A 25,781-nucleotide genomic window follows, 5' to 3' on the forward strand; every position below is an offset into this window, starting at 1 on the left:
AGACAGTACCAATGTTAGAATCTGGTACCAGGCCGCGGCCCAGCGGTTGAGAGAGTCACTGAATGTTTACATCAAAATCTTCACCATGGAAAAGGACCACAATTAAATAAATTAAATAGCCGTGGCAAGAATGAACATGACCTCACCTCCCATAATGTTAAAGGGGAATTGTTTGAAGCAGGTTTTTTTTAAACCTTTTTCAGCCGCGACCCAAAATAAGAACAGCTTGACGACCCATGGGATTGTTTGTTTTTCGAAATTAGTGAAACTAGTCACGCAGTAAGAATTCGTACGACTCATCTAGGAAGCCGCTGCGAATCAAGTTCCGGTCGTGACCCTTAGTTCAAGAATCCGTCTTGGAGTAAATGGATTTGCACGACCCATTTCTGAAGCCCCTGTGATCCAAGTTTGGGTCGCGACCCATTTAATCAATGGGTCTAATTGATTAATGGGTTTGGTTAAGAAATATTGGTTTAAAAGTTCAACTGCGTTTCTAAATTAGTTTTATTAACCTTTCTCCTTACTGGTTGACCAAAACACTTTTTCGCACACGAAACACTCATAACTTTGTCAGATACGGATAGGCCAAACATGATACACAAACAACACCTCTCGGCATGCACCGATTTCGTTTTTAAATTTCCCAGAGGAATATTTGCGAGATGCATGTGAATGGTGTAGTAGTAGTACGAGAAGAGTAGACGTGGTCTAGAGGAAATGGCCTGGCCACGGTAAACAACAAAAGGCTCATTAAAGCAATAAAGGCATGAGCATAAAATGTGAATATTGTGAATTTTTCTAATTGCAACATTTGTAACTTTTTAAATTTCCATCTACTCTTTTTCAATGTGTTTTATTGCCGTGCATCATGTAATACATTTATATATGCATAATAAAGCACAAGACACCTCCCAGTCCCTCATCCAGGGCAATGGCTAAAATTGCCAATTGTCGATAATGCCTGGGCGGTGCACGGTATGAAATGAAAAAAAAAAGGTAAGGTAGTACATACAAGTTCTCCCCACAGACAGCAACAGACAAACAGCGGTACAACTCTTCAATCATTACACTTTACTCATAGTTCGATAGATAGACGGCAACACTTAACAAGCGTTACAAAGAAACAAACTTCACGTTGGGTTCATAATACGCACACGCACTTTCCAACATGTACCGATTCGTTAGAAGTTCTGCAGAGGAATATGGGAGAGATGAATATGTGGTTTAGTAGCAGTGATATAGTAGTATACTCACTTACAGCTCCTTATGCTGCCCTGTCATGGAATGAAGGTTTCGGGAATTCTATTCAACCGTTTAAGCGGCATTGACGAGATATATAGCTGCCTCCTTAAAAGCCTTTTATCTTAGCACTGGCAAACCAAGATATTTTATAAAGTTGATTTATCAAGAGAACAGTTTTCTCTATACCCCTTACCACCTGCTGAAAACCGGAAGAGAGCCTATTTAAGTAAAACAAAACATATGGCATTTTGAAGAAGGTTTAGTGATGTCTGCTATGACGCAAAGTACAGTACACACCCGTAACATCCACGCATTCGGATATTTCTAGTTTTCTAATAAAACCGCAGTGAAAATTTTAAATAAAATCAGAACTTAGATATATAGTAGTTGGTTATATCACCATTCCCCCCCCCCCCCAATTTTCTCCGAACATGCGCAATATGGGGGTTACTGTGTTTAGGATTTTGAAGACATACCAGACAGTTTGAAAACTGTATGGAGAATTTTTTTCAAAATTGTACTAGACCAATTCTAATGATTTATCTGAAGTTATCGTAATTTAAGCAATTTTTGGCAACACAGTAAACTCTCGACTATTCGGTCTAGTTAAATAATAATTATTCTCCGTGATAAAATGAGGAATATAATTTACTTTACCAAGGCTTTTGAAGTGTTATCAATTTCTGTAATCATTTATCATTGAACACTAAAACAAATTTTAATAATTTTTGTAAGAATACATTCTTCACTGCTTACTTTAAAAGCTTACGTATTCATACTGTACAGTTTACATGAGATTTTATATTCCCTGCAATCAAGTTAGACATTACCTAATTCATCTTAAAATGTGTACTCAGTATTTTTGTTCTTGGACTTCCCTTTCCTGCAGTAAATTTTTAAAACGTACAACACAAGCTAGGAGGGGAAGGGGTTAGAGAAGAAATTATGGTATATTTTTGCAGTAAAAAACGAAACACTTGGAAACAATTTACAAAAAAAAAAAAAAAAAAAAAAAAAAGAAAGAAAGAAAGAAACACGAACCACCCCTCAAGAAAGTCTTGCTTACGCTTCATTGTGGTGGTGTACAGTAAATCAAAAATATTTATAAAGTACCTAACCTGTACTTAAATGTTAGAAAATATGAATAAGAGCGGTTTTGGTAAAAGGTGTTTTCAATAGTATGGGTGGGGTAGGAAGTAAGTATTTGTAGAACTCCGGCCTATCCGGCTTTTTGGTTATCTCTTCCTCCACATTAGGCCAGAGCAAAGCTGCATTAAGAGTTAACTTTCAAGCGGCATTGGTATGGAGTCTACTGTAATTGTCCATCTTCGAAAATGTAATTCACGCGTGGAATAATTAAGCAAAGCAAAACGCACTGTCAAAAGGACACCCACGAAGACGCATCAAACAGCTGAAAGAGGTGTTAACTGATTTGCTTCCACCAAAGAAAAAGAAATAAACAAATAAAGAGGATCGGGGGGGGGGGAAGAGAGTATTTCTCCATCGCAGAATATTATTAAGTCTGCTTCATGAAGACGTTTTTGTTAAAGCTGTACACGCAAGCCCAGAATCTCCTCTCACAAGCCATACGAAGCCATAGTACTTGTAAAACTTGACAGCGGCCAATGAGAAAGAAGAAAAGAAAAGTGATTGAAATTATACAGAAATCAAGTTGGATACATAAAAAAAAAAAAAAATAATAATGTGATACGCGAGGAGACAAATGATGAAAAATAATAATAACAATTATAATAATAATGATTTCAAGTCGCCTCGGGGTCGGAAAACCAAGACGCGAGTGAAAGACGGGGGGGGCGGGGAACTCGATCTACGACCCGCCACGTAATTGCAAGGCGGCGCAACAAGATCGGGGCGTTACACTGAATTCGAAATTGATAATAAAGAAAAAAAAATGTATATAATATATCCCTCTTTTGAATCAGCTGGGAAAAAACAAACAAAAACAAACTCTGAATTTGGCACCAGATGAAAACACTATTCATGAATCAGTCACCCTACAGTATGGCCGAGAATAAAACGCCGATTCTTCCATATAACGGCGAGAAAAAGAAAGAAAAAAATCACATGGAATGGATGAAGGTGAGAATAGAAATGTACCAACGACTATATCCTTTAATAAAGTCAGATCGAATCGATCGGACACACATAAATAATTTGAACATGAATAAACATTAAGCAATTGATAATCCGCTGCGTCACGAGGTGAATTTTTCTTTTCATAAGTCTCCCGAAAACTGACATGATCGATCGATTTGGTGAATGAAAAAAATCGATAGGATATCGATTTGTCTATAAACAGTATATCAATCATTCTCATAGGTATGAACATCTTAAATTAATCTTTATTGTATCACGATTCATTTCGTGTAGAGGAAGAACCACGCTCGTGAAAACATTACACTAGAACAGCGTTACACTCAACCTTTCTGAATCCAAGAGCCAGTAAAATGTCTGAAACGGTCCGACGGACCACCACACACTTGCAGCATGATGGTGTCCCGTATTTTACGGGACTTGTCGGAACGATTTTTGATTGTATTTTATACACACAGTTGCCCGTTTTTTTCCCCAAGGAAGCTTATTTAAATTTGTAATGCTTTCTAAACTCGTGGATGATGAATTTTTTATAGTTTATAAATCAAATAATACAGTGGGTCCCGCTTATAACGTTTTCCATAAAACCACCATGAAGAAAGGTTGTAAGCGGGAAAAATCTTAAAGCTATAAACGGGAAATTTTAATAAGAATTACTTAGAGTTGAGACCCCGAAAATAGGTTGCACTAAGCGGGAAAACGTTATAAGTGGGAACATTATAACCGAGATCGACTGTAATTATGGCTACATTTCAGTTCACGGCGATTTCCGGTAGTCCTTCATTTCCTCAGCATTTTTTAGTAGCAATCGAAGATTTTGCCGACTTCTGGCAAACGTTTTTAGCGACAATTGATGATGTCCCGTATTTTTCCATTTTTAAGATCCCAGCTTCTGTATTAATGAAATATGGTCACTAAATCACGAATTTTTTATAGTAAATAAATACTTATAAATGCATTTTATGGTGGTACTAACAATGCCAATTCAGAAGAAATGCCAACCACAGCATAAATTTGGTAGTGACTAATGATAATGATATCTCTCGATATAACGATAACCCCTTCACAACGATATTTTTTCTTGGTAGCAGAGTATCGTTATATCGAGGTTTCATTTATTTTGTTTTCTGTATACTTAGAATAATACAATACAATGAAAAACAACATAAGTGTGTTGAATGTGCAATTTCAGAGAAAACCGTAGCCAATCCAGCTTTCTTATGGTCAAATTCGTGTTCAGCATACGAATGGCATAAGTGATGACTCTATTTTTGTTTCACATTCAGAAACTTTGTGAAAATTAATTGTGTAGCGTCAAATCAGGCTGGAAGGAACATTGTCCGAATAATCATTATTGAGAGACCAAAACGGATAGAAATTCAACGGGAATTCTTTAAAATGAGACGGAGAAAAGTAAATGTTATACGGCGAAAGAAGGAATAGTATTAATCACCACGAAATAATTAGTATTCACTCAGGGAAAAAAGAAAACGATTTTCAATACGAATTTGAATTAGAGGAAATGATGACTTGAGATCAATTAAGAGAAGCAGAAAGAACAACAAATATATTATAATGATCAGTATTCTATTTTGAATGTGCATTTCCTCGATGAATTGCACAAATAGAAGTACAAATTAAAAAAAAAACAGAAACACTCCAATAAGTAATACAATCACGCATCCTTCGGATATTCCAATCACGACAAATGAGTATCTTATTGAGAGTTTGTTACATTCTACAAGTTCGATCAGACAAAAACTTTATGAATACAAATTAATATATACATTTTTAATTATGTATCTAAGCTATACACGATGTTATATAAGGATTTATCCTTCAGAAACATTAATTAGGAATGAAATAGAAAGATGGATATACTCGCTGAAATTTGGTAGCGAACAATTTCATTTGAATTCGTTATAATTAGTTTAAAAAAAACTTAATTTATTTTTCTAATTAAACAATGAGTTTGATGATTCTTCAAAATCTGTTTTTCTGATCAATGATATGAACCGTTGGTTTTAGAGACAACTTTCGATTAGAAAAAAATGTTTCGAATGATGTCACCTATCGTCTTAAATGCCGTTCAAATGGGCAGACAAAGTTACAAAATTCAAATTTTCATACGGTCCCCGTCCTCTAACTTTTAGTGAGAAAGTTGTTGTCCTGTCACTCTTGAGGCCAACAAAAAAAATGTCCATGTTTTTGAGTGCAATATTCGCTGTGGTATTTTTGAACTCAAAATCAGAGAAAACGGGAAAGGAGTATAAAAATGAGGGAAAGGAGCGTTGTCCGTTATTTTTGCTCTTCTTTCATAACTTTTCTCCAATTTTTCAATTCAAATAACTTGGCGAATATTGCACTTGGAAACATGGAATTTTTTTCTGTTGGTTTTAGGAGAGACAGGGCGGCTCTTTCTAACTGGAAGTTAAAGGACAAGGTGGTGTAAAGAATTAAATTTTGTAACATTTTCATTATAACCTTTTTTTTTTCTTCATTTGAATAGCATTTAAGATGATGGGGGATATCATTTGAAACACTTTTTCTCATTGAAAGTAGTCTCTAAAACCAACGGTTCAAGAAATAGCCATTGGACAACGATAAGAGTGGACACCCTGTATATAAAATTATTGTAATGCAGTTTTTTTATGTGTACATACTGTATTTTTCAAGTGATCAAACAATATTTTGCAGTTTGAAGCCCCTTATAAACTTTTTGATAGTTCATTTAAAGATTATTATAAAACCAATCACAATCGATTTTCAAAATCAGAAAATCAGCGAAATTTCCTCCCAGCACATAAAGTAAGACCACTATCTGTATTCAAATATATTTTGTTAATTGACCGTCTCTCTATATATTTCCTCAATCATAATATTCTCATCATAAGAGCAAAAAAAAAACACAGAGCGTATGTAAAATATGGAAATTTTTATATCTTCCGCGTATATCACATATTAATTGAAGGGAAGGAATATCATCAAAACATTAAAGACTTCATAACACGGGCTATATTTCATATCTCCGCAATGAACACACACCTCACAATTTCTCAACACATACTTAACGAAGTTTGAATGCATAAAACTTCCTCATGAACTTTGACCCTCCAGCCAACATAACGCAAGGCTATTAATCAGGATATATATATACATCTACATAAATAAATGTATTAATATTCGTCTAAATGAAGGCGTATCCCATACGGCCAAAATAATAAAAAATAAGAAACAACTTGAACTACAAAAAAGCAATCTTCAATGAGACTTATTTTCCCACCAAAGCGAGGCGCACGCATGCATATCCTAGAAATGAGACAACACCAAAGGAAAGAGAAATTGTATTCCATAGGTGGGGCATAAACAAAACAAAACAAAAAAAAAAACAACAAATAAATAGGAGGAGGAGTGATACATCTTCGAATCTCTGGCAAAAATCTGGCCTTAATCACGTGACCTCGAAGTTAAAAAAAAAATAGTAATAATAAATAAATAAAGAGAGGATTTTTGCCGCATTTGGCGTTGGCCTCCATCCACACACACACACACACAAATGAACGCCATTTTTCTCTCGAAAGAAAAAGCTATGAACTGAAATTACGAGTTTTATCGTTACAGTTTGATCTTAAACGGGGCCGGTGAGAAATTCTTCGAAGAATAATCACATGCGCAGATAAGAACGAGATTATGAGGAGAAAAGAAAAAACAAGAGATTGAAGAAACAACTGGATTATTATTATTATCATTTTATCCTTGAAGGGTAAATACATAGATATAGCCTTTAGGACAACCACATCGGAAATATTTATTTATACATTGCGAAAAGTGAAGAAACTGCACATTACAGAAAAAAAAAAAAAAAAAAAATGAATATTTTTCTCCCCACTCTTTGCACAACTTTTAATCTATTTCTGTGTCCGGAACATAGAAAAATTTCGAAACGAGATGTGCAATGTCGGTAAATTAAAGTTTGTAATTTCAGAAGATACGAGAAGTATTCCTTATCATATGTAATACAGTCAGCCTTGTTCCCACCCCTGAAATTATTCTTCCATCGACCTATCCCCCAAACGAGAGTTAACTCTGTGAGTTAACACAAAAAAAGCCAAGGATAAGGTGGAGAATAGCAAAAACTTTTAAAGCAATATCTATACTAAAGTTAACACTCCTTTATCGTGTGGTGTAGGATAATGAACTGCAACAATGCTAAGTGATGATGTAAAAAAAGTAAAAATGATCGTTCATTGGAAACGATCATTGTCAAATCAGAATAAAACTGGTGGAAATTCCATGTTAGAAATTCATCAGAACATAGCCGATAATTAACGAAACTGTGATCGAGAGTGATAGCCTATATTAAAGGTCTTCAACCTTTTCCTAGTCGCGAGCACAGCCTATGTCCATCGAGAGAAGAGCACCCTTACGGAAAGTTTGACGTACGTCTTAATGAAATCGGGATGATTTTAATCATTGAATACAGCTTGTACAAGGTGTTTAGTTGGAAAGTTGATCAAGTGCTCGCAAGCACCAAATCGGACACGAGCATTCTGGGTACGTCAGAGGGAGCACTGTGGTGTGCACGCGAGCAACAGGATGAAGATGCCTGGTCTTTATACGTGACATTAGGCCGTTTTAACAGAACGAAAACGTTCGAGAGGCATGGTAGTCCAGGTTGATAAGAAACTCGCCTGAAGTACCAAAGGATGTTTAGAGGTGTCGCGAGTTTGATACCCGGTTCGTCCTAGTAAGAAACTTTCCTGATACAGGGGCACAACGGAAACGGCGACGTAACCACAGAAAAAGATTGTAACCGCAGTGGGAGTCCCACACCGAGGGGATTAGCGGGGGTATAAAAAAAAGCTGCCGTTCGGAATCGGCAATAAATTGTAGGTCCCGGTCTAATTAGCCCTCGTGTGCAGAAAATGACCGGGGTGCGACAAAAATGATCAAATGAAAACTTTTTGCAACCGACAGCGTCAAGAAAATTCAGAAATGAGCCGTTAATCGTACACCCTACATTTTACAGGACTTTGATTTGCATATTTCCAGATATTTGCATTTGCTTTCGTGCGGCGCCCTCTATCAATAAAAAAATTTATCTTGTTTTCCTGTTCAAAAAAAAAAAAAATGTGAGAATAACTTTTTCACAAAAACCTCATTCAAATATACCAGTTCTTTCAATTTTTACGAATTTTTGAACTATTTACGGACTAGTGGGACAACCTGAATGCAAACGTAATACCTGAACAAACACACGTACGTGTTCGGTCTGCCGAAAAAAAAAAAAAAAATTCTCAACCTGGCAAAAAAAAAACATGCCACACAAACACCAATTTCACTTAATTATCCTCGCCAAGATCAAGTATACATTTCTCTGAGGAAATCATGAACAAAACAAACAACAACAAAAAACTGTGATTGATAAGGTTTGGCGAGAATCGGCTCAGTGATTACCTGGGAGATCTGAGATCACGATGATTTTGTTTGGGTTAGGGAGGAAATGCAAGAGACTAGATCCCGATGCGGCCTACGCAAATCATTCTCATGCTACACACATACGAATACATAAGAAATTCACGTGCTTCCATAAAACTATCACTTCACCCTCGATTTACGTAATACCATTTATGCCATTCATACAACTGCTATCGATCGGAAATTCAGATTGCGTTTCTTTCAGACCTATCCCAATGTTTTTCAACTCTCCGGCATAGGGAGCGAGAAACCCCGTAATTTTCGTTTGGCATTTGTATACTTGAGGGGATACGGAGTTGTTAAGAACTTACTTCAATAGGCGAGATTGATATTGAAGATGGCGACCACATACACTCACATCGCCCACGTTGATGGAAGACGGAAACGTTCGGGATCTCTAATAGTTTATGCGAATGTCAAGATCTCTTCCACCCCCCCCCCCTTCCACTACCGATGTCGATTACAGATGCGATCAGAGATAAGTATGATATTCACGGCAATTTCCATTAAAATTCTTGAGATTCAAGTCCTTCAGGCCTCAAACTAGATCCGGCCTAGCTCTCTATGTACGTATTTCTTTTCCTTCATGAATAATCCAATCCGTCCACACGTTTCAAACACCTCTCGATCGTTATCTTTAATAACTCCTACATAAACACATGTGAAGATCAACATCCCACAACTACCGTAATCTAAGGACCAATACTTGAAGACATCCTGAATACAGTAGTAGTTGTAGTAGTATTTGTTGGTAGAGAAATTGTTCAAGCTTATTTTCAATACAGTGAAACCTCGAATCGATACAACGATGTTCCGTGTACCAACAAAAAATATCGTTGAGGAGGGATTACCGTTACCGTAGAACCTCCCACTAACGGACACTTCTGATCCCCGGTCCAGTGGAATAGGGCTTTAATGTGTATTTCACTCCCCATTAGCGACCAGTAAAATCAGGCGAACTCTAATTTATTAATTTTTGGTCATAAACTGAGACATAACTATGATCCAAGATGGTGAATTCGAATGGTAATGTGTTGATGTTGTTTGTTGATACGTGTGAAGAAAGCCAACATTACAAATACAACGCCACAACAGGCAAAATGCCCAACGAGGTGGCTGAGAAAAAGATGCCCATAACAAGACCAATAATGTTGTTATAAATGGTTTTTATATCTCTCTTCTCCACACCTATTTTAACTTCATTTTTATTGCAAAATATGTGTAGTGCACGTATTAAGCACGGGAAAAAATAATTGATTTTATGAAGAGAAGAGTTTCTCCATATTCATCAGACTTACCAACTTTATTTGGGAATTATGCATAATCGCCGGTAAAAGTGATAAATATAATGAAATTTAATCAAACTTTTTTATCGAAACGATTGGTGATTATGCATAACCACCTGTGTATCACTTTCATACAGTAACATATACATTTTAACATTAAAATTTATAGGAACTAATTGCGACCGAAGCCTAACGTCACGTGAAAGTAGTATAGACGAGGTTCCATTGTACTACATCGTACCTCTCCCCCCATTAGCGGACAAAATGTTTGGTCCCATGGGTGCCCGTTATCGAGAGGTTCTACTGTGTATCGATTGGTAAGGTTATTATCACATTATGCTACTGTGTTGGTACCTTTTCTAAATCGGCTGTCTCGATACCACCGGAAAAAGTGCTTCTGGGATAGTAGGACAGTACTATCTACTCATGCTTATAAATGGTAATCCGAGAGAAACTGACGTCTAGCGCTCGCGTTACTATAGGTATATCATTCTGAGAGCGTATGCGCATTAGAGACAAACAGATGTTCGAGAATTGATATATTTAAATAGGACAGGCTCTTGTAGTAACTGTTAAGCAGTTGGTACGACACCGAATCGAAGGCAACCGAAAAGTTCATGGTTCGAAGCGGTCCGCGGCACATTCAGGGATCCCTTAAGTGACCCAGTTTTAGAGCACTTGAGCAGCCCGCAATGCAGCTCTACATCACTCAAGTTACCCGCAGCACATTCCCAGATAACTTAAGTGATTCCGCGGCGTATTTACGGATCATTTGAGTGATGATGTGCTCGGCACATTCCCAGAGCACTTAAGCTTCCTGCAACACATTTCTAGAGAATTTAAGTGGCCCGGACACATTTCCAAATCACTTTTATTGCAAGTGAGGGAAAAGTTTTTTTCTCGTTTTCGGCACACTCAGTAAAGCTGCTATTCAGAATATTTCATATCTTTATAAAAGGTGGTTGATGACGTATGCATCCTTCACCCCCCCCCCCCGTAAGTCAGCATACCCGAAACCCCCATCGATGCTGACTTAATACTTAAATGCCCTCCCCCAAAAAGAATAATACAGCCGAATCCCGTTATAACGAGCTCCAAGAGACAGGAGAAATCACTTCGCTATAGCGCAATTTCGTTATAAAGGAATTCCAGGCTTTTTTTGCATTGCTTCTATGTAAACTTATCTGGGGGATTACAAAAGTGTTCGTTAAAACGAGATATTTTTTCGCTATAACGATATTCGTTAAAACGGGATTCGACTGTATCAACAACTTTTCTCCGTAAAATCTAATATTGCTGTTCACACGATAACTCTAAATGTATATTAACCATTATTAATAATTAAGTTAAGAATTATGGAACACGCAGACTCTCTTAGCGCCTGTCTTCATTTCCACATTTAATTAGTTTATTTTTACTTTTGTTCTCTGTCAGCCCATAGATGGCGCTAACATTTTCAATATAGGTAAAAATCCCAAAAAAATCTGCACAAACGCTATGACTTTATGCATTGTCTCGGAATTAGAAAAAACTGACCGCGAAAAGAAAGGATTTCTGTTTTGTGCAACCAATCAAAAGTTTCGGAAGCAATAAAAAAAACAAAAGGAACTCTCAAACCGTAGAGTTCATTGCCAATGGGAACAGAATCCGTCGTTCCTGGGGCTCAGGTGTCAAACATTAAGAACAATTCCGACGAAATTGAGAAGAATCGAAAGAAATTGAATTAGCGAAGGAACGGAAGCTTGATCAGAAAACGGAAGAGAAAATCTAATGTCGATGGTGTCGACCGCAAGCTACTAAAAGAGCCAAACATAAATCAATGAACAGCGACATGTTTAGGCAAAAAGCAGAGAAAATCACCAGACTTTGAAAACTGAGAATTTTTCAGCTTCAAAAGGATGGTTACACAGATCGCAGCAGCAGTACCGTTCGACTAAACGGGATGTATTGTCACCGTACTTGTAAATGGGGCTTTTTCGGATATAATTATCATTCGGCTATTGTTATCAGGACATCGAGTGCCGAAATGATCACATTAAGCGGGGGGAACTTTCTTTTAGTAACTCTGAAATTATTTTAATTAATTAATTCTCTAATTATTTATTTCATTCAAAAATTCTGAAATTATAATTTTTTCATTAAAGAGTTTTCAAGCATTTTGCTACCCACCGACCTCCCTCCTCCAGAATCTTGAGACAGCCCAGGTTATGCATTAGATATGACTTCATTGAATTTTTTCATAGATCTTTAAGAAACAATTTTGTCCCCTATTTTAAACGGCTTCCAGGATGAGCCTGATAGAATTTTAAACACAGTTTCCCTAAATTTTTAGTCCATCGCCTCCTTCATCAGGAAAATTTTTCCTCTCATCGCTCTCCTAACTCAAGTGAACCCATAGGATCCTATGTTAAATCCGTAGCTTCTATCGCCCCCATGGACCAGGAGGCAATATTGTCCACTCTTTGGGAATTACTGATCTAAAACAATTTTTGTAATTGAAAGTTTTCTCTAAGGCTCAAGAAATTATGTATTGAACAACGAAAAGAGTGGACAACCTGTATATTCTTAAGCTATTCTTTGTTGTTTTTAGGCATCAAATATACCTGACAATTATCTTGCTTTACTTCATGGATCTTCACCACGACCTACAGATCGGAACAAATTATAGCAGCGTTTCCCAAAGTGGGCGATGGCGTCCAGGGGACGATAGAAGCTACGCTTATAACATAGGATTCTATGGGCTTGATTGAGTTGGGGGCGATGAGAGAAAAAAAACTCTGAAAAAGGGGGCGATGGAACAAAAAAGTTTGGAAAACTATGAACTATAGTAAAACCTCACTACAACGATATTCGACATATCGATAAATCCCTCTACAACGATTTTTCTTAAAATCTTGTTTGGAATCGCCTTTAGTGTAATTTTAAACTACTCTCGATACAACGATATCCTTTACTGCGATAAACTCCTCTATAACAATAACTTTTGAGGAGATTTTGAAGAAAAAGTCAACGATATTTTTTCTATATTTCGTTCAAAACGTTCTTCAACATATTTTTAAACTCACCACAAATTTTTGTTCTTCCGAAAACGTTAAATAATATCCGTATTTGGTACCACCCTGATCACCGAAAGCGTTGTTTTCCGTTTTGCTACTTTTTGTGTGATACACCAAAGTGTATTGCAAAAAAACATCTTTACAGGGGCAATACATCTGACTGAATTTTTTGTTTATCAACTAATCAATTGAAATTTTTTTTACGGCGAACAAATGCTCAAAAGCGCATTTTTTTGGTGGTACTAATAAACGGCGATTTAGAAAAGATGCCAACGCAGCAGCACCAATTTTATGGCACGTGATGATAATGTTGTCTCTCGATATAACGATAACTTCTCTACAACGTTATTTTTTCTTGGTCCGCAGGATATCGAGGGGTTTCACTGTATTTATTCAAATAAAAAAATAGTTTTTGTTGGATTTTTATGACAAGACAGGTTCAAAGCAAGTGTCCTTCCTAGTCTAATGGCGAATATGAGAATGGGAAAAAATGATTACTGCATCTTAAAAATTTTGGTCAAGGTGATAATTTGAACGCGCGTGTGTGCAATATATAACTCACCATCAGGGGGAAAAAAAAACAACTATTGGCGGTTATTTCGAAGGGACTAAACAGGTCCCCCTCTTATCTCAAATGCCATCTAAGATAAGTCAACGAGATTGAAGACTAATGACCCTATACAGAGAAGGGGGGGGGGGGCTATTGATGATGATTGGCAAATTAGTGACCTTCAATTTCCCGACGGCATCAATCGAGTAAAATGATTGAGTAATTACGTAATCGTGGCAGCTACAATTTTCTTCTATCTGCGTTCACATTTCTTATCTCTTCTTATGCCCTATTTAAAAAAAAAAAAACCCTAGAAATTATCTCGAAGGCTGCTGCTGCCGCTACTACTACCACTACCAAACTGCTGGACATACTGACATTTTCATCATTACGGTATACTACTACGATTACTAGGATCATTAATATATATTTTCACATCTCCTCTCTTTCTCTGTCCCCCCATCGTCCTTTGAATTACAATAATTGCCTTATCCTATCAATTACCGATTTATTTCATTTCGGGTGCCACCGGAAGAAAATGGATGCGATTCCTTCGGGAAAATCATCAATAACAACAAGGAGAAGAGATCGATCTTTTAAACAAATGAGAGCAGGAATCCGAAGGGTTAACGGGTTCCCTCGAATGTTGTATGTAATTCGAATTAACCCGAGAATATATTTACCGCATTAATCAAAACGCCAGACACATCACAATTTATCTCAATTACATACAAGGCAGAAATATGTTCCGAATCACGACTCTGTTTCATTGTGATCCCACCCAGAATTCCACCACGTTGGAACAATAACCTGCGCCGAGGCATTGGAACAGATCGTTACGATGCAGTAAGTGATTGTGATAATAATATTAAAGATAACCAATTTGAATAATTTTATTTTCTTGGACAGTTCGGGATTAGGCAGAACTTGACAGATTCATGTTTTTATTTAGTTGATATGAATAAGGAAGGATTTTTGATGAGTGAAGAAGACAACATTTCAGCATAATAACGATAAAGTGTCTCTTCAACAAATGCAGTGAAACCTCTTTCACTATAACGATACATCCTATACAAAGATATTTTTTCAAGTCTAGTTAGGAAATGCCTATAGTCTAATGTAAAAAAGTTAGCTCTCGATATAACGGTAATCCTTCCATAACGACAAGTTTTCTTGTTCCGCAGACTATCGTTATATCGAGATTTCACTGTGCATTAAGTTCAAAAATAAAATTTTTACGCCATTTATCTATTAATTATCCCATTAGGTATCCTATTTTTTTATGTAAGGTAACACCGTTCTAAACAAAGCAGAGCCTTTTTTATCCGAAATAAAAGCGAGCTGACAAGAAGCCACCGAAACCATTCAGGTACCACAAAAAAGCCCTCAAAACCGTTTAGGCATGACACGAAAGTCACCAAAACCATTCAGTGGAGACACCAAAGCCAACAAAAGCATTCAGTGGAGACGCCAAAGCCAACAAAAGCATTCAGTGGAGCCACCGAAACCATTCAGACATGACGCGAAAACCACCAAATTCATTCAGGGTACCACAATAAAGCCACCAACCCTAAACCATTAAGGTATCACGCAAAGACAGAGATAACACACAAAAACCTCCGAAACCATTCAGGTATCACGCAAAGACACAGAGATAACACACAAAAGCCTCCGAAATCATTCAGGCATGACATAGAAGCCTTCAAAACCCTTCAATTATCACAATAAAGCCACCGAAACCAATTAGGTATCACAATAAAGCCACACAAAATCATCAAAAATATTCAAGTATCTTACAAAAGCCAGCGAAACCATTCAAGTATCACACAAAATCATCAAAAGCATCAGACAAAAGGCAACGAAACCATTCGGGTGCCGCACAAAAGCCAGAGAAATCATTCAGGTATCGCAATAAAGCCACCAAAGCCAAATAGGTATCACAATAAAGCTACCAAAGCCAAATAGGTATCACAATAAAGCCACCACCAATAAAGCCAAATAGGTATCACTATAAAGGTACGACACCATTCAGGTCTCACACAAAAGCTACCAAAATTATAAATATCATACAAAAGCCAATGTAATAGGTACTTCGTATGTTCCACAAAAACTAGCAAAACATTTCGAATGTTCTCTCCTTCAATGCGAGTAAATCCAATGATTTTTTATTTTATTTTATTTTTTTTTTTGGCACAAGTTAAATACGCTCTTTTCATTACAGAAACGTTTCCGGTCTCTTGCGAGAAGCGTCTCAAAATCAAACAACATTTTCTTCCCAAATTATTTACCGGCTTCCACATCACGGATATCGCACGTGCTGCGGCCCCGAGTTCTCACGGTGAAAAACCTCAATTAAAAATAAATTACTACCTACCTTACTTCCATTAATATAACAGCAAACTTTTTCTTATTCTCCCTCCTTTTCCATGAATACACCCACAACTAAAATCTATTCAGTGTGAGGTCAAACGGAGGTTAATTTGCATATATATGCCTCTCATTTCCCTAAAGGTACGTAGGAGATGCCTAATACGTGATCACGGCAGGCAAGAAAACCAGCACGACCCGCGACCGGGCGGTGGTTCTCAGCAATCTCTATTATTGTTATTTTTTTGTAATTAAAATGTTCTAGAACACAAACATAAAGCTCAAAATCATAAGTAGGAGGAGTCGGGAGAAATTTTCTTTTTTATAGAGGCAAAAAATGAGGAAGCGCAATATCCGTATTTATGATATACACACAGTTAAACATCAACCGGGAAGTGCAGGAAGGTGGGGGAAGGCTACAAAATAAGTTACTATAAAACTATCCATTGTTATTACGGCGGTTTGTTGAATACTAATGAGATTCAAAATTGTGAATTGTTACAGGAGAGAGAGATAATTTACAACTATATCAGAACATTTTTTAGGTCGTGGGAAATAGAATTTCCATGTAAGAAGGCTTATGTTAGCAGCCAGCACCATCCCGTTAAAAAATCAGTCTAAAACAAATATGTTCATGAAACATGATACAGTCGAATCCCGTTATAACGAACTAAAGGAGACTGGAGAAATCACTTCGTTGTAATGAAATTTCGTTATAAAGGAATTCAAGGTTTTTGCATTGTTCCTATGTAAAGTTATCTGGGGGATTAGAAAAATGTTCGTTTAAACGAGATTTTTTTCGCTATAACGGTATTCGACTATAATTTGTTCGTCTCAAAGATTGCAATGCTCAAAAAAAAAAAAAAAAACACGTTTTTAAGAAAGTTTTAATGGATTTAGGGGTACAATGGGGACGGCTGATTTCGAAACTGTTATTGGTTTTGCCGAATTGGCTTCGGTTTTTGGGAGAATGCATACTCTCAATAATGTGATTTGTATGCTGCTTATGGCATTCATTATCACCGATAAAAGTGATAAATTTAGGAAAATTTGTCAAACTTACCAAAATGTTCGGCGATTATGCATAATAACCGGTTATTATGTACAATTACTGCATTCGTCACATTTACTGTAATATATATGTAACCGGATTTATCACATTTTTTGCCGTGACAGATGAATAATGGTGAAGAATACTGAGAGAAGTGAAGGTTTACAAGACACTCACCTCTTTGATAAAACCAGTAGATAGACCCAAAATATTCCCCATTAGGGGTTCAAGACGTTAATTCCATCGCTTCAAAACCCATGCTTCCAAGACCAACACAGCTGAACACACAATGTACGCACCGAAGATATTTTCCATAACGTGATACACCATAGGGTAATCCGATAAAGTGAGTAAACGTCGTTGCCACGCATAACATTGAACTTGCAACACTCCGGGCCGAAGTATAAACTTATTTCCTACGGTATGGATCAGAAGCGATCGATTCGATCTCGCAGAAACACATCACGATAAGCAATGGAAATACACATTATCGGAAAACAGACCGAAATGAAAACATTAAAAATGCCCCCAAAAATAAAATTCATTGCACGAAACGGGAGAAAAAAAATCGAAACACTTGCTCCTCGTGGTAATGATGATAATTTTCGGATAGTCTCTAGGAAAGCCCCAAGAAATAAATAATAATAAAAAAAAAAAATACTTTCTAGGGCGAATCAAGATTTCAACTGTAAAAGAACTCAGTGGAAAATATCTCTTCTCCCCCACCCCCTCCCCACGATACAATTTCGCAAATTTCTTTCTATGTTATACTTTCGAACAGAGGAAAAACAACATTTCAGGACTATTTCTTATTTGCTGCGTCTTCGAGCGCCGGACCATGACGTGAGAATACATCAGCAGAGCGTGTAATATGCGCTCTGTGTCTCTCACTACAGTACCTCTTACTTACTACCAGTCTTACAAGTGATACCAATATTACGGTTAATGCATTCAAAGTATACATAGGCATATACTTGTGATGGTTTTTTTTTTCTATTATGGGAAGAGAGAGAGAAAAAAAAAAGCAACTTGGATATGGAAGAAGCTACTGGAATTACGTTTTCTTACTTTTTTTACTGCACGCATCGTGGGATCTTGAGTAAAATTTTTTGTGCTCTGCCCATTTAATTTATAACGGCTATGTATGTTCCCAATGCTCCGACAAGTAGGACGAGACCAATTTTTTTTTAACAGTTCTCTAAAATAATGAGATTTACACGTCCCTTTTTTTTTTTTAATCTTCTCTCTTTACTCCCACGATTCTTTTTATAGTTTCCCGTGCATTTTTAAGGCGTTTGGTTTAGGGAAGAAATAAGTAGGAGGAATCTTCTAATTATTATCATTTGGTTAATTTGTGACCTTGTTTCAGAACTTCTTGAAAACTAGATGTTTTTCCACTCAGTTTTCTAGTTATCAAAAAAATAATTGAGGATGTCCCTTCTCCTTAAACCAGCGTTTCTCAACCTATGGTCCCCGAGAAGATGGGACCCACTGTCCGCAGGCAGACTAGATAATCTAACGCTAATTTGAATGAAAAATTAAAGTGTTTCTGCAGATGTTAGTAAGTATCCAGGACTGATCAAATCTATTGCCCGACATGCACGGAACATGTAAAAATTTTGACCGGGCATGTATTTTTTTCGGCCATGTGCCCGACGGCGGCATATATATATAAAAAAAACTAAAACAATTTAAGCACTGCCGTTTCTTTGTTTCTTAAATTTTTCCATCGACGACGATCAGTGTTCCTAGACACATTACGTGAAACTACATTAAAATGTTTTCTTTGTCAGCCAGGATGCGAATGTGTAGTCCACGTATTTTGATCTATTCTCACGGCAATATTTAGCAGCCCGTCGCGGTCTGTCATATACAGTCAAACCTCGTTAATGAGTCACTCTTGGGAGAGCAAAAATATGACTTGATATGCGGAGTGACTCATTAAACGGAGTAAGCAATAGCTGTGCCATTTCCTGCCTGAACATAATAGGAACTTCCAAAAAGTGATCCGGTAAGCGGAGTGACGTGTTAACCGGGTGACGCACTAACGAGGATTGACTGTACTGCAACTGGGCTGTTCTGAAAAACGGAAAACCTCACTTCTAGCGAAATGTTATATTCTGATGCTATTCATGGAAGAAGAGAAAATACAGTCGAATCCCGTATTAACGAATACCGTTGTAGCGAAAATGTCGTTTTAACGAACACTCTTCTAATCCCCCAGGTAAGTTTACATAGGGGCATTTTTAAACAACCTGGAATTCCTTTATGCATAAAAAAGTAAAAATATATTTTTCCAAAAAAAAAAAAAAAAATTTAGATATTATGTGGCTCTATAATATCCAAAAGGTAAAAACATTTTACGATTGATCCTATAAATTGTAAAAGAAAAATTTATTTATGCCGGCTTTCTCTTCCACATAAAAATATCCAGAAAAATGTCGGTAAAAAAAAAAAAATATGGGGTTTCTGCTGCCACCTATGAAGTAAAAACTGAGCTAATCTTTAGTTACGTGCCCGACCGATAAGTAGTAGTCAAAGCTGGTGCACAGAGTACATCTTTTGTGTGCTCATTTTTCGGATTCGCGTTTACAAACGTAATTAGCCTTGCATGTTGGAAAAACACAAGAGCACTTATTTCGCTAAAAAAAATTACCAAATAAAATTTATAAAATGCAATGAAAATTAGCCTGAATGTTGAAAACGATTAAGAAAAGTATCTCGAAGAAGAAGATAGAGATAATAACAAAATTGATGACTTTTTCAGAATCCCAAGAAAATTCCTTTCCAGTGAACGTTTTTGTATAATTTTCATAATTATCATTTGAGCGCCCAGAATACGTAATTGCATTGGCTTCTAAAAACAATGATCGATTCTCATCAATATTCAATGTATTTCCTCTCCCTTAACTCTCTCTTTTTTTATGTTAAAGCCTTCATTGAAGTATGGCTAAGGTCATCATAGTCTTAATTTTACACGTGAAATCAAACTTCTAAAAAGTAAGAACGCATACACGAATTTGAAAGGGGGAAAAAAATCAAAGTTCACAACAAACTACAGTGCACGCCGCTTAATGTAATCACATCGGGACTACGAGTTTCTGATAACAATGACCGATTGATAACTATATCCAAAAAAATCTCGGTCGTGAGTACAATTACCATGTCCCGTTTGACTGAACGGGTCAACCACATTTTTCACTTCCACATATCAGGAAAAAATGTTAAAGTAAGCTTTTTTTTTTAATTATTCTAAGACAGGATTTTTTCTTCTTCACGCTAAAATCTTTTTCTTTTACACGGCATGCTCTATAGATTCCTCCGTGAATGTCTTCCAGCTAGGGGAAGTTCCAGCTTCCAGGAACTGTGAATATGGTCAGTTAAAAGAAACCAACCATGAACTAAAGAAAGGGACTTTGGTTTTTGTTACCTTACGCATTCTTTCACTATGGGAAAACCATTGCAAAAGCAGCGTTACACAGGCTTATAGCGGCTATTACGGCCCAATTATGACATTCGGAACTGAGTACGGAAATTTTTGCCAATAAGGGAGGCTTCTGACCTCCTACATAGTCTTGCAAATTGATAACGATAACTAACAGGAAAAAAAAAACGAGTCTAGTCCAACCTCAACTTCAAAATATGCTCCCCTAGAGTACCAAAGGATGTTTAGAGATGTCGCGAGTTTCATACCCGGTTCGTCCTTGTCAGAAAACTTTCCTGACACGGGGGTACAACAAAAATAGCGACAAGTCCGTAGGAAAAAATTGCTACCGAAAGGAGTCCCCCCATCGAGGGGTTAGCGCACCAACTCCTCGACGAGTATAAAAAACAAGCCTGCCGTTCGGAATCGGCAATAAATTGTAGGTCCCGGTCTAATTAGCCCTCGTCTGCAGAAAATGACCGTGGTGCGACAAAAATGATCAAAATATGCAAAAAAGAAAAAACTTTCGACGAAAAAATAAAATCATAAACTGAAGTCTTGATAATTGTAAACGAATTTTTTTCCCATGTTATGATATTAGTCCGTTTCGTACTCAGCGAAAGTAATAACGTTACTCGAATGATAACATTAGCCGTCATTCTATATAATAAACATCGTCTACTGTACTTTATTTTTGACCGTATGAGATACGCACGAGATCGATTCTCACCAAGTTAACATTAAACTAACAGATACCTAAAAGAAAAGCCACATAATCAGAATCGACATCAAAAGGGCCCCAAAAAATCAAATTAAATCTTATCCTTTCATTACCAAAAAAAGACAATTTCCCGAGTCCGCACCAACTATCTTACGTCCTTTAAAAGCATCAACATCATTCCTACCCTCGTTCTCAGGCAGCTCGTGACTGCTCAAGGTAAACAATCCACGAGTAAAGCATACATACATATAAATAATTCCAGATCAATTACATGGTCCCTTTGAGTAACAAACAAAACACAGAAAAAAAAAGACATTAAATAATGGAGACATACAAACAAAGAGCGGAAGGGTTAAATAATCGAAAAAGAAAAAGGGATGGAAAACAATAGAACTGAAGCCAGCAACGAATGAGGCAGAAGTGAAATACGTAATGACCACGCATTACGTGTGCGAAACTCTCGAAACAAAAGCATTGGGAGAGTGTTTTTGTTTTTTTATAAGAAGAATTCGACATGAGCTGGGCGTGAAAGCAATAAAAAGAGAAAGAAATATTAAAGAACATAATGACAGGAACTGCGAGGCTATCGTAGAAGACCCCTGTGTAGATATAACGGTAGACGAACAATCTAAATGTGCTGCAATATTAACTGAATTTCACAACGCAATAAAACTATTCCAAGCAAGCAACTTTTTTTTTTTCTTTTCCCTTGCGCTCGCGATTCTATAATTGTATTTTGGGTTCGAATCGCGAATTCAGAACAAGAGATTACGTAATTCGGCAATGTGAATGGAATTAATTACACAGGTATGTGAATTTTGGCGGTAGACCTGGTCTTTCAAGTGACTCCACAGAAGTATGGTAAAGTGAATTAAAAATGAGTGCTCACAATCACGGGGAAAAATTGTCGTTGTTACGCACTTCTCGTTATAATTCGCGAATTTTTTTTTGTTTTATCAGGTAATAAATTGTAGGAAATTCCCGCTATATCTACTTTATGGTCGTCTTTTGGATCACTGCGACACGTGTGAGCGGTTTCTACGATACTTCGACGAATTGTCTACTTTGAGGTATTGCAGTAGTTATGCCCCTAGACTTTTCACGTAGCGTAAATTTTGACGATGATCAAGAATTTGGCATCTTTTCTGTTGTTTTTTCCTTGCCCGTCCAGTCTGTTTCATTCCGATAAAAATCACCAAGAAATAGCGATTTAGTTCTGTTATTTTCATTAGAAATTCGTGAAACAGTCAATCCATTCGATTCAAAGCGTCACATTCCGAAAGCTTTTTAGAAAAATGAACGTTGCAACGAGTGAAAGTTGTGTCGGAGTATTGTCCATGCGCAATTGCATTTAATGAAAATTTGTTAAACTTCTTTGGGAAATCACTACGTTTTTCTTTATACTTTTGAGACCGGTTTGTAACAAAAATTTAGGAAAGCATCAAAATTATTGCAAAGGAGCATGTTAATTGGATGTTGTTTTGTTCTTTTTTCCAATTGTTTTCTTTTATGTTGCTTTCATTCATATTTTATTTTAAAAAAAATACGCATCTCTATACTTTAAGACAGACTATATACTTTTTTGAGTATTGTACCGTACCGTTAACAATAAATCCAAATAACAGTCTGTCATCAAAAAATTACTGGAATATAACAGTCTTTCTGCTCATTCTCCTCCGATCATTGTTTTAAACCATCAAACGCATTCACAATCAGCGAATAAATATTTATCTCGTGAATTTTCACAGGGGGGAAAAAAATGTGTTAATCGCATTACATAATCAAGTGCCGAGTTATGCAATAACAACAGGAAGTTCATTAGCTATTTGATGAGATTTTTCTCCTCCTTCGGGGAAACTCAAGAAAAAAGTTCATGAACACTGACACATCATGACATCTTCAAAGATATTTTACCTTGAGATGATTCAAAACAGATAACAGTTAGATGCTGGAAGGAAGAGAGAGAAGAAAAAAAGAAGAACCACATTTGTGCAAAATAGCTGACGGGATGGGCGGCCGGAATGCTCCCATTCCCTTCATCGCTGAAGGCAAGTAAGGAGAGTAAAATAAAAAATAAATAAATAAATAAAAAGACTTTCCTTTTACGCCGAAAGTAATTACGCAACTGAACAACAAAAGAAAAATATCACGACAACGAGAAGCGGTTTTCTTCCTTACTGATGGCGTCCCTTTCGTTTTTATTTATTATCGAGTTTTATTCAGCTAATACACGCATTATCACATCCATACATATTCTAATATGCTTACGCTAAGCACATACGGCGTACATCACTGTGAATAAGAAAAAAACGGCCGAGGGTCCACTAACTTCCATTTCTTGACGGTCGCGGAAACGCCCAATAATCGTCAGTGGCCACAAGCAGTAGGTTCTTATGTACTAAAACATACAGGGAAAATAATAATGGAAAAAAAAAACGAAGCAAGAATTCCGAGTGTAGAAAGGAAGAGGAAAAACAATCTAATATGATAAGACGAAAAAAAAGAAGTGCATATATCGTGAAAAGCGAAGGTCATTTCTCAAAAACTAGAATCGTTGTTGTTTAGGGGAAAAACCCCGTTAAAACGTTATCTTCTTATTTCTTAGTGATTCTCCCTCAAGGCATAAACAATAATTAGGCGTAAAAAATGAATTTTTTAACGGAGGAAAGAGAAATAAAATTCAACTCAGCAGAGTTTATGGAGCAAAAGAAGAGAGAGAGAGAGAGAAATATAATTACTCCGAATAACATGAATTCTTTGAATTGCACTTGAATGAAAAATAAAATTCATAACTCTAGTTGCAAATGCGTACCGTATTCCCGAGCATAACCCATAATGCCGGAAAAATGGAAAGATGCCAGTTTTTACAGTTGTACGTAATATATGCCGTAACTTCATAACGGTGTTCTTTGTTCCCGTCTAAAATTTGCCCCCCCCCCCCCAGTTCCGGCCCTGGTCTGAGTACATATCTAGTGTTGCGTTTCATTTTCCAGTGCTGCTATCTATATGGAGCTTTCAAATTGTAAGTAAAAGCAATGATTGAATATTTGTACCGTTGAGGGTCCGTTGCTCTTTGCTCTCTTTGTGGCAAGACTTCTTAACGGAGAGGTGACTCCTGCTCATGTTGGTTGAAATTTCAAATCCCCCCCAAGAGATACGAGAAGAAACGTTGCACCATTTCTCCCGGAAAACTTATGCTTGGCTGCATGGACGGAGATACGGGATGCGAACCCCCCTCCCCCCACCGCTTCCAAGGTAAAGCCGATTGATCTAATGTATATGCGTGTATATGAATTGACATCATCATCACCCCCCCCCCCCAGACTTTCAAGTCTATCTCCAACTATGTTTGGCTCCTAAAATATTTGGCTCTCACATAATTTTCTTCTCTCTTTGTTAAGCCCCGCTGCAAATACGCACACATATTTATCTATTCTGTTTAAACAATGATTATTCGATCCCCTGTAACCTTGAATACTACTACAAAACCAGACACATGCACCTCGTCCAAATTTTTTTTTCCCAAAAGTTTTTCCTTGAATACTGAAAAACAGAAACTATGGCTACGATAAATATGTACACAGTTCACTTTCAGACGCCACGGAAAAGCTACCATACGCAATATTTATGCCACGATAAAAACACGATACGCAAATACTGTGATAACATTAATAATTCTGCAAAATTACGAATTGTATTTCAAGAAGAAGAATATAACATTGGCAATCCTAAGCATAAATACAAAAGATAAACAATACTCGAAATTGGTGGGGGGGGGGGGGGGGAAGCAATGCTATAGCCGAAGCACAAGCAATGAGGGAAATATTGCTAAGTAGTACTCACATGCTGTTGGCTGTTCCATCCTGTACATCGTTGAGATAATCTTCAAGTTGCTTAAAGTCCAAAGCTGCGTTGTCAATCCCGCCGAGATCAGCAGGACCTATAGAAGAAAAGAGGGCTCCATAAAATCAGTATCGTGTGAAATCAGGCATCTGTACGATTTTTGAGACATTCTTTAAGAATTTTCGTTAGGGGTCTCCTACCTTTTAACATAGTAAAAAAACATTCTTAAGCAGAAATACTGTTAAAAATATTATTTATCTACTGATTTATTTCAAATTTTTACCACGTATATTTGATAGTGTATGCTATCTTATGTCAGTACAGAAGTCTACATACCCATACTTAATTTTTAACAAATTTTCAAAAAAATAAACCGCATTAAAAGCAGCTTGCACAATAACATGGCATCAATGAAACTGATTGAAAATAAAGGAAACTGTTCAGTTCATAAAATGCCGAAAAAGATTTGATATCCATTCATAAATACTTAGGTTATAAAATTTTTAAAATTTAACCTATATATAAAATTATAACTAATTCTCTGTCTGTGTGTGTGTATTCTCCATACAAATCTACAATTTAAGATCTATCGTCGCCGAATTTTGCATATATACCAAACGGCATCCGACTTGAACGATAGAATACTAG

The 25,781-nt window shown here is 36.8% G+C and overlaps 1 protein-coding gene across 2 annotated transcripts in view; it reads right to left on the bottom strand.

The window, feature by feature from the left end:
- The window catches only part of LOC149071615 (uncharacterized), a 188,178-nt gene that overhangs the window by 40,926 nt on the left and 121,471 nt on the right, over window positions 1-25,781 (bottom strand). For both annotated transcript variants that reach the window (XM_089247641.1, XM_089247642.1), the window contains exon 2: window positions 25,134-25,230. In XM_089247641.1, coding sequence (XP_089103767.1) covers window positions 25,134-25,230 — 97 coding nt within the window. The remainder of the gene's footprint in view (window positions 1-25,133; window positions 25,231-25,781) is intronic.

This window comes from Pholcus phalangioides, unplaced genomic scaffold, assembly GCF_987345545.1.
Source record: "Pholcus phalangioides strain wild (caught in Gottingen) unplaced genomic scaffold, Ppha-v1.0 ptg000018l_1, whole genome shotgun sequence".
NCBI classification, from domain to species: domain Eukaryota; kingdom Metazoa; phylum Arthropoda; class Arachnida; order Araneae; family Pholcidae; genus Pholcus; species Pholcus phalangioides.